Source organism: Myiozetetes cayanensis, unplaced genomic scaffold (assembly GCF_022539395.1).
Source record: "Myiozetetes cayanensis isolate MyiCay16 unplaced genomic scaffold, myiCay2020 scf33, whole genome shotgun sequence".
Lineage (NCBI taxonomy): Eukaryota > Metazoa > Chordata > Aves > Passeriformes > Tyrannidae > Myiozetetes > Myiozetetes cayanensis.
In genome coordinates, this window is record NW_026087555.1 from 3,960,713 (window position 1) to 3,971,227 (window position 10,515).

General features: G+C 45.2%; 1 protein-coding gene across 1 annotated transcript; it reads left to right on the top strand.

The window, feature by feature from the left end:
* Window positions 1-6,955: 6,955 nt before the first annotated feature.
* Window positions 6,956-7,549, top strand: LOC126646159 (transcription initiation factor TFIID subunit 10-like). Its single transcript, XM_050327257.1, has 2 exons — window positions 6,956-7,023; window positions 7,126-7,549. Exons 1-2 carry the CDS (start codon window positions 6,956-6,958, stop codon window positions 7,547-7,549), a joined length of 492 nt encoding a protein of 163 aa, XP_050183214.1.
* Window positions 7,550-10,515: the final 2,966 nt, after the last annotated feature.

Genomic DNA, 10,515 nt, shown 5'->3' on the forward strand with positions numbered 1-10,515 from the left:
TTTAGCATTCAATAGTCTTTTGAGTTTCTCTAGTTGCTGAAGTTCTGAGCTTCATGAATCACAGCATATCTAATCTTACAGGAAGCAAAGACCACTTGCAAGGAGTGGTCTGCTGCCCTAACTTTGAAGCCAACATACTCCTGCTTTCACAACTGAATTAACTTTAGGACATAAGGAGACAAGGAAGGGGAAAAGCCTGGATCAGAGCAAATACTCTTACCTGTTATACTACTTCTCTGATCCCTTTTCTTGACTTCCTTAATTTCCTTCATGCTGTAAATCAACAGCTGCTGCCCTAGGCCATTAACACTTGGAAGAGAGGAGCCTCAGAAATGGTACAGCTGAAGTAAAAGTATTTCAGGTGAATTCAATAATTGCAAGCATAGTCCATTGCCTTTCATTTAAAGGAGAGGCTAGAGTAAGTGGGATTTGTGTCTTATGGATGTATGCATACATTGAAAACTATCTTTAATTAATCATATTGCTTAACGAACTGGCTGTCCATCCCACAGTGATGAAATAATTTTAATAAGTTTTAAATGATTTTAATAAGTTTTAGTTGGTTTGTTGATTGGACTCAGCAGCACTCTTAAGTATGTACCAAACAACTGTGAACTTCATTGGCACATGGTCTATGTTGTGCTAAATGGAACCCGTCTTAGGAAGTTGTGGAAGTTTCCTTTCACTGACAGTGGTACCTAGACTAAGAATCTGTATTACAACATGTTTTCTTAACTTTGGCCAAGGTTAATTGGTTGGTTTGTACCAGGTGTGGTGATGGTAGTTCCTTAGGACCCCAGTAAGAAAGGCACTCCCATTGTAAAGTACCACTTAAAATGCCATTTACTGAAGGTGACTCTATAAAGAAGAGCTGAATTGTATGGGTGATTGCAAGATGCATTATCAAATGGGTTCCTCTGATCAGGGTAAACTACAAAATGCAGATTCCACGCTTCTCAGAGTTGTGTTGTTTTGCTTAGGAAACTACTATACACATTTCTTACAAATTAAATAACTCTGCTTTCTTTCTGGTGTCAAATTAAAAAGGATGTTCAGACAAGCACTTGTTGCTGCAGTTTAGATGGAGGTGGCATGGTTGCTGATACCAAGTGGGAGCTGCCTGCAGGCTCCTCTCTTATCATCAGCCATCTCATCCAGCAGTCAAGGGATATGCCCAGCGCAGTGCAGGCTTGAAGGCTAAGCTGTACGTGCAGCACAAGGCAGCACAGAACAGGAGTGATCACTTGCAGATCACTAAATCCTGGATATACAAGGTCTCCTGATCAGGGTCACTGTACAGCATTTAATTGAAGCCTTTCTAGAATAAAGGAGAGGATGTTACAGAAAAGAATTTGAGAAGCTGTCAGGCAAGCTGTAGAAGGATGAGCAAATCATACTATTATGCAACACACTGCATTACGAGCACCTACTGCAACACTCTTGGGAGCAGAACAAAATCCCCTTACAAAAGTATATGCACTGATACTGAAAACCTCTTGGCACAGATGATAAGGCAGGAATATGGCTGAATCCTATCCTAATCGCTGGAAGGCACAAGGAGACCTAAGAAAGTTAAGACTCAGGCAATTAAAAACAGGGTAAAATGGATTGAGAAGGTAAAACCAGATTTCTCAGCAGAGGCATGGATCAGTCCTTAGGTAGTAAACTCTCTTACACCATACTCCACCCCCTTTTTTTTTTTTTTTTCCTGAGTAGAAGGACACAGAGGAGAGCTGCCTTGCTTTTCAAAGAGCTTAAAGGAATCCTCCAAGCAACACATGTTTCTCTGAACATATATATAGTGGTACATACAAGATGGCAGAACTAAATAACCACATTTCACAAAGCATATAAAATGGAGTATTTTTGCTCTTTTGGAGAAATCTCAGACGTTCTAAATTCTGGTGCAGAGGAAGGTTAATTGCAGAGCTAGCTATCTGTGAAGTTCCACTGAAAATGCAAAAGTTATTTTCCTTCTTTACTTATTAGGACTTTTTGCTTGTTAGGTATGTAATACCTCAGTGTTAATAAGTGTCTCTTGAAAGTCCTCCTCATTTGTGATAGAATATATAATTTCTATTAGTGCAGTGTGAGTCTTACATTCACAAAACTGGCAGTAGGCACTTCAATATTTATAGACTGCAGTAGCTTCAAATAAACTTAATATTCTACATTTACAGAGGACTAATCTGAAGGACCAACAAAGCACTCCAAGAACACGAGTGTAAGCACTGATTCAAGACTTGGAGTAAGAGGCACATAGCCCATGTTAAGACCTATGCTTTCCCTGAACCTCACTCTTTCTCATGTAAGCTAGTTGGCTAAATTGTTGGGCTTTGCCCTGGAAAACTGTCAAGCCCTGCAGGTTATGCTGGGACCTAAAGGAAAGACAGAATTAATCTGCAGACATAAAGCATTCTTCAGATACTGTTTGGAATTTACCACAGCAAGAAGGAATTAATTACTTGTTGAAATTTTTCTTCATGTTTCCTTAGCTTCCTGCCCAAAAAAATCAAATTTTCACACTTTTGGACAGCTTTGACTTTATGTACTGTATCTTTCCTTCTACTGGATTATTTGTGTTGCACAGGCCACAGAACATACTGTACTTCTAGGCTGGGAACCTGAGCAATTCCAGTGAGACAAGAAATCTCTGTGATCAGAGCAAATGAACTAACTGCTCACTGAACAAAGTGACTTTGTGAGCCACTCTTGACTCTTTGTTGTGAATGAATGGTCTAAGTTGCCTAAAGAATCACTGTAAAAGGTATTACAAAAGCAGATTCAATATAAATTGGGAAAAGCATGACAATGTTTGATGGCAAGGTTCACTCTACTGTTTACTTTATGGATGAAACATACAAAGGAAAAGCAGATTAGAAACAATTTAGTATGATTTATAAGGAGACTGAGGATGCAAAAGGCTAAGGAGAAGGAAACCCTTCCTTTTAGTCACAAGGTTCAGAGAGGATCCTCTTGCTTTCTGAACTCCTGGTGGAGCCTGGGTGCAGCTGTGTCCCACCTGAGTACCAGACAGTAGTCAACAGTCTATATCTAAGGGATTTAGTAGGTCTTAATTATTTTCTAATTTATCATTTTATGAAGTGATTCAGTAGGACTTACTACAATTGCAACAATGACTTAAGCACAGATGGGAGACAGCAACATTCATACTATACTTGCTATAGGGTGTTTGAATCAATTCTCACACACACATACACAGAGACACAGAGATGTATATACAAGTGTACCAAGGTATATATGTGTCCCAGTTTAAATGAGACAAAGGTCTTTTGCTGAGGATGGATTAGGAGGAAAAGACCCAAACTTCTCTTTCCAAGCAATTATAAATCCAAAATTAAGAGGTTTCGATTGAAGGAAAACAAATTATGGAAAAGGGAAAATAACAGCCCTTTATTAAAAGGTATGTGTGTATTAACAGGAACTAAAAAAAAAAAAAAAAACAAAAAAACCAAGTAAAATAACTAAGTAATACTCCTATCCCCTTCAAGAACAAAACCGACAAACCGGCAAAAGGAAAATAGTTCAATTTCTTGCACCCTTTGGTGCGGTTTCAACCACAGTCAGCAGGGGGCGCCATCGGGTCACTGGAGATGCAAAATTTGTAATGTCCTGTACCATTCACCAGGTGGCGCTGTTGGGTCACTGGAGGAGTAGAACTTGTAATGTCCAGTGCCCGTCACCAGGCAGCGCTGTGAGATCCTTGGCTGCCACCAGGTGGTGGGGGGGGGGAAAGAAGGGGAAGGAAAACAACAGCCATAAAACAGAAAGTTCTCCCAATGGAAGAAAACTCACAAACTTCAGCTGATTAGGGTCCGTTGTAAGCAGGGCCTGCAGCCAGCCACAGCTGAGCCAAGAGCAGCAGCCAGAACTCCCCTCCGACAGGAAAGAGACAAAGGAACCCGGCAGTGTCTGCAGCCCGCAGCAGGCTCTCCTCTAGGCAGAGAGAGACTCCCCCCCCCCCCCCGCCTCCACCCCCTTCCAGTCACACACCAGCCAACTCCCCCCCTTCGTTGTCAAGGAAACAAATCTCAGCCATTAGTGGACTCAGGCCTATTCTTTTGTTCAACTAATGGCCCATATACAGAGCACACACACACAGCAGGGGGAAAGAAAAATTCCTTGCTAAAAATCCGAACTATGACAATATGTTAAAAAATTCCCCTTGAGTTCAGTGAAATACTCAAGTCAAATGCCTCTGCATTTCCCAGTGGGAAAAGTTTGAGCCTCGAGGATTAGGGGTATCAACCTAGGCTCCACCATCAGTTTTTGGTGATGATCCTCCAATTATTGCAAACTTGAGAGCTGGCAAGCTCCGAGAGGTGTCCCACTCAGAGGGAGATGCTGGTTGCAGCCCACTGTGGTCCAGGAGACCTCAAAGAGCCTCACTTAGGATGCCTGTTTGTAGGATTCCACAATGATGGAAGTTAGTCATCAGTCAATCTCTATCCCAGTCATAATCCAAGACAATAATTACTAGAATTTTTCAGAAGTCCAGTAACAATAATATTGTTTCAAGCTATGATTCATGCAAGTGATGTTCCAAGGCTATCCAGAGAAACTGATTATCTCTTGTCCCCTTCCTTGGTTTAGGCAACGGAAGTTCCTTGTACAGACAGTGTTTCTAAGAAATTCAAGGAAGCTTAACTTCCCAAGAGCCATTAATCAAGGCCAAGGTCTAAAGAGAATTCTGGAGATCATAAAGCAGCCCGAAGAGGAGGCACCACCACACCCTTGAAATTTTGTATTGAGCCTGCACAACTAAATTCCATGCCAGAAAAACGTCTGCATAAATAGTACAATATGATTACTCTTGTCTCTATGAGATACAACAATACACCCTCCCACTGACTACCAAAAATGACTTCCTAATGTGCATTACAGTCTGTGAGGGTTTTCTTCTTTGTGTTGTATCAGTATTCAGAAGAACTGCCTCACTGATAATATAATTTATGCTATTGTGGCTGCTGCTACAGCTAACCTTAGCTACTTAGTAAGAATAGATAGTTACAATGAAGAAATGCTGTGGTAACTGGAGTCAAATAGGAAAGAATAAAATGCCCTTTTATACATCTCTCAGGAAGTCTCATTTATATTGACAGATACAGATGGAGTACTCTCTGTTTATATATCACTATGTATTTATCTGGAGCCCCTGGTGGTCTAGTGGTAAGGGCGCGGTGCTGTCACCGCTGAGGCCCGGGTTCAATTCCCGGTCAGGGCCACTCCCGGGCAGATGGAGCTCGTTAGCCCTTAAAAAGGCAACCCATCTACGTCCTGAGGACCTCGCTGCCACCGTCCAAGCTTGCTTGGCCCCGGCAGATGAACCTCAGGATTAAAGGGTGGGCTCAGTTCCGCGCACACTGTGTCTCACCTAAAAAATCCAATGTGCAGGCTGGAAGGTGTAAAGACCTTCCCCGGATCTTTGCTCGCGAAGACTGGCCATTATTATTATTTATCTACTGCTCTTCTAAAAAAAAAAAAAGTCTTTGAAGCTTGAAATCACTGCAGTCTTTAACAGTTTTTTTAAACGCACGATTCTCACTGAGATTGAAGATAATGAGACCAGGCTTTCCTTCCACTATATCAGCTTAAAACACTAGTAATTCACATATTTAACAAGTTTTATGTGCCAAATAATAGCATTCAGTGTTAGGATCAAACACTTGAATTGCATGTGAGAAAGCATTTTAAAGATAGATGTGGTTTGTTTAGTTTTGCTTGTCTTGTATGCGGTCTGGTTACACCAGGTGCTGCAAAGCATCCTGGGAGTTGTAGTTCTAAGTACTCTGTCACACATGCTCTGTTGAATGCTTATATGAGATTGGCTTAAGAAGTTACCTGTGTGATGTGGCAACATTTGAAACTGCTATATAAGCTGGGACTCCTTGAATAAAAAAGACCTCTTGTTACACACCACGTTGGTGTCACTATGGTCCCTATGGGACTTATTATTTATTATATTAATAACTGCTACATATGGCGCCCGGAACAGGGACCTAAGCCTTATCCTGAATCAGGAAGAAATACGGACGTCAGGAACCAGCCTATAATAACGCTGAGGGACGTCCGCCGTGAAAAAGAAATAAACGCCAGGTACCAGAGGAAAGGAAACTCTGATGGGCGTAGACGGGAGAAACCGCGATTGAGCTTGAAAAAAGGCCTGAACTCGGTAGGAAATTGCCTATGTTTTGAGAGAATGCTCTCGAGAAGAAAAATCTACGTCCCAGGTGAGAGGGCAGGAGAAAAAAGAAAACAAAAAAAGAGAAAAAATGAAAACTTTTAATTCACGTGAACCGCAGAATATTGCAAAAGCCTTAAGCTTAATATTGAAAAGACTTTGGAGACAAGTTAACAAACATAAAATAGCTGGACTTTTAAAATTGATGAAAATAACTGTTTTAGGACTGCTGTTATTTACAGTTCTTAGTGAAATTGCTTGGAAAGAGGGGTGGAGAAGCAGAGAGAAAACAGAAGTAAAAAAGGTGGACACTTTAAAACCCTCGCAAGAGAACTCGTCCACAGAGAGAAACTTTGGATCTTCCCCTCCCCCAAATATTGTAAAGCATGGAACTCCACGTGCTACTGCAGTGTGGAAAGGGGGAGGGGGTCCGAGAGCACGGAAGAAAAGCCTTAGAATATACCTTTTTGTGCGTGAATTCCAGGAAGAAGGTGCGTGTCGCGGATTGTGTGACTGTAAAAGGGAACAAACTTTGAATCCCCAAGCCATTAAAAACCTGCAGACACGTGGAGACGACACCGAAGCATGGGCGGCGCCACCTTGCCCATGCCGGGAGCAAGAAGTAGTGCATTCTCTTCCTGTCTCGTGGCCATGTTGTGGACTGCCTCTGCTGGAGGCATGCATGGAACATGGTCTGTGCTGGGAGCCGGTAGCTAAGCAACAGCTGCTGTGCCTACCAGCATCAGCGGCGCGATGTTTAAAAAAGATGGAAAACGTGATAGCCGCAAGGTGCGTGGCGCGAAACAGCGACCACGGACCAAGTACCCCCGCCTCGCCGCGAGGACGCCCCATCGTGGACCATGGCAGCGGCGGGATTGAGGAAACTCTGAGCCGAAACGGCTGAGCGGAGCCGGGGCCATAAGCGACAGCACCAATGCGGACCCCGTGCCCACCGCGGCGCCCCCGCCCGCGCCCGCCAAAGGCAGCAAACCCAACCCGGCTGCTGCGGGCAGCGCCGCGCCCGGGGCGGCGCCGGGCAGGGGCGTTGGGACGGCGCAGGGCGCCGAGGGTGGCGCAGTCGGCGAGAGGGGGTCCGTGCCGTTGTCCGTGACCGCTCCCCCAGACGGGACCACGTCCAACGGCATGTATGTCCCGCCTGCGGCCAACGGCGACATGAAGCCCGCGGTGTCCACCACAGCGTTCGTGGACTTCCTAATGCAACTAGAGGACCACACGCCCATGATACCAGACGCCGTGACAGAGCGTCTCGGAGCGGCGTGGAGCCGCTCGAGACTACGAGCGGAGAACCAAGCGACCGAACAGGCTTGCGCCGGGGGTGTAACGTAGGTTTGTAAATGGGGCCAGGAGCGGCAATTCAGATTAGCAAGGTCAAGACTGCTTGCGAAGTTCCGTGCTGCTGTAGCGGCCCTCGCACAGTTAGCGGGTCGGAGCAAGCAGCGGGGCGGCGCGAGGCATGAGGCTGTCGGGACGCTCGGCAGCTGCGGCGAGACAGGCTGGGGGCGGAGTTGCGCGAGGCTCCGCAGGACTGCTGGCGGCGGCTGCGGCCCCCCCGGGCCGAGGCTCGGCGGCGACGGGGGCTTTCTCTCGCGGTACCGGCTGGTGTCGACCAGGCTGCGGCGGCGGTTCCTGCGCAAACCCAGATGGCGGCAGCGGCGGCGGCACCATCGGGAGCGGCGGGCCCGGCGCACAGCGTGGAGGGGGCCAGGTGGCTGGAGCGGCGCTGCCGCGGGACGCCTCTGCCCGGAGGCCACAAGCGGGCCGAGGCGCGGCCGAAAGGGAGGCGGTGACCCGAGCGTGGAAGCCCCACCGCAGCTGGCGGCGACTCCCTCCGTGCCCCCGACCCGCGTGGAGCTCCCGGCGGAGCTCCGCGTGGAACCCCGGCCTGGGGGGACAGCCGCCGTGCCTGAGGGGAAGCTGCGGGGCGGCCGAACAGGTTTACACCAGGACTGTGGCACAAGTTTGTAAATGAAGCTGGGGCGGCGCAGCGGCTTCGGCGAGCGCGTGTCGGCGGCGCAAGCTGCGAGGCCTTCGCCACCTGCCTGCACCTGGAACGCGGGCAGCCCGTGCTGGCAGCCAGGCCATGCCTAGAGCTGACGGCCGCGTTCCACTACACGAGCCAGCCCGCCCGTGCCGCCGCTCCCCTGAAGCGGACCACGCGGCCACAGCAGCGCGGCCCAGGACAGCCGCACACGCGGCACAGCGCGGCGCCGCCACTCAGCCGCCACGGGGGAGCGGCGCCAGGCCAAGCCGAGGCCCGGTGGCGATGACCAGCGACATGACCCCCACCGTGAGCGGACCGGGCCATGGCCGCAGCGACTCCGGCTCCTCCGGGAGCGTCAACAGTGACAACGCCGCCTCCCCACCCCCGTGAGAGAGGCGGCAGCGGCCCGGGCAAAGACCCGGGCCGGGGCCAAAACTATAGAAACAGTATATTACTGACTGTTTTTACATGTTTTACATATAAGCCCCTAGAAATTATTACGAATGTTTTTGTCTAAAATAATTTAGTTAACTGTCTTTAGTTTTCTATTTACACTAATAAGAGAGAAAAATTCAACATTGCCTTATTAATACATTTTTAAGTTTCTAATTTCCCTGTAGCTTTGTTTAAATTACTAATAGTCACATTTACTGAGTATTGTTTAAAATTGTTAAGTTCTTAAATATATCTAAATAAGTTTAAGTTTGTAACTATCTCGTTTAAGTACTAATTTGCATCTTTAAGAATTTCTATTGTAATAGTAACTTACCTATTCATTTTTCTAAGTACACACTCAGAAATATACACACTACTTACCAGTATTATACCTTTAAATTCATTAACTTTCAATATTCACAACAAAAAAAAGGGAGTAGAGGGTGAGAATATGCATGTAATTAAGTAAGTAAATCCTGAGTCAAACAATTTTCATTCTGACCAAACACTACATAAAAGTTTAAGTCGTATAGCTAGAATATGAAAACAAAATAAAGATTACATGTATGCATGAATGAAGAATGATTGGGGTGGCCACCCGAATGAGTGAAAGAGAAATTGTGTGAATGTATGAATGTATGTGAACCATTTACACCTTATACAAACACTACCTCTAATACATCGTCTTAATAAAAGACAACTCAAAACATGATATTACTCCTTTAAACTTTTCCTTGTGTTTTAATAAAGTAAGTTTTCCCCAGTTATGTGTAAACCCTCAGATTGATAAAGGTTTTTGTTCTACCCAATTACAGAAGACCCTTAGGTAAATAAGGTTTAATCAAGAAATAAGTTTACTATGTCAAGTGAAAAACGTTTTGTTAAGAATTGCACTGTTTTTTAAATTTACACTTGTTTTTTTTATCTTCTTATTAATAAAAATGGGGGAATTATGGGGCCTGGTTATACCAGGTGCTGCAAAGCATCCTGGGAGTTGTAGTTCTAAGTACTCTGTCACACATGCTCTGTTGAATGCTTATATGAGATTGGCTTAAGTTACCTGTGTGACGTGGCAACATTTGAAACTGCTATATAAGCTGGGACTCCTTGAATAAAAAAGACTTCTTGTTACACACCACGTTGGTGTCACTATGGTCCCTATGGGACTTATTATTTATTATCTTAATAACTGCTACAGTTTTGGGGTGGTTTTTTTCCAAGTTATTCTTAACCTGATAATATGTTAGCATAATTTCAGTAGAGTAGGTCAGTTCTTGCTAAGATTAATATACATATGAAAAGCTCAGGACTTCAGGTTTTATCCAAACACACATTTCCTGGATTTGGATCACAGCTCTCTACATTTGCAAGGTTTATTCTGCAACTGCTTTTCATTTAGTGTTAGTAATTTTCTGCAATGTGGCTTCATGAGTGCAGATACTTGGTCTGAGTTGTTAGTGGTCCACAGAAAACCTGAGAAATCAACTGAGTCAGCAGATGAGAAGAAGCCCAGGATCATTTTAGCAATGGCTATTAGGACCTTGTGGGGAAAGATTATTTACAATTGCCCAGGAGGAAATTTTACAAGGGTAAGAGGGGTCACTGCTAAGAGTGCCATCAAGTTACACTGAAGACCTTCAAGATGCCCTTCCTTTTGTGGAGATGAAACAGTTAGTAGGTCTGGAGTTTACCTTAAAGATGGAATTAGTCCTTTCCAGGCATTTTTCATCAAGAGCAAGAAAGCTCTGATATGTGATCAAGTGCAACATACATTCCCAAGGTAGGAAGAAAGCATCCCTGACGTTTAGCTGCTCAGTGTCACTCCACAACCTCTGGACAAAAAAGAAATAGTATGTAGTTCAACTGATTCCTTTCC

What these genes read in the sequence shown, in the direction of transcription:
- LOC126646159 (XM_050327257.1), top strand. Translation starts at nt 6,956, where the DNA reads ATGTTTAAAAAAGATGGAAAACGTGATAGCCGCAAGGTGCGTGGCGCG. An exon ending in AAACAGCGACCACGGACCAA is followed by an intron (nt 7,024 to 7,125) that starts GTACCCCCGCCT and finishes CGGGGCCATAAG; the next exon opens with CGACAGCACCAATGCGGACC.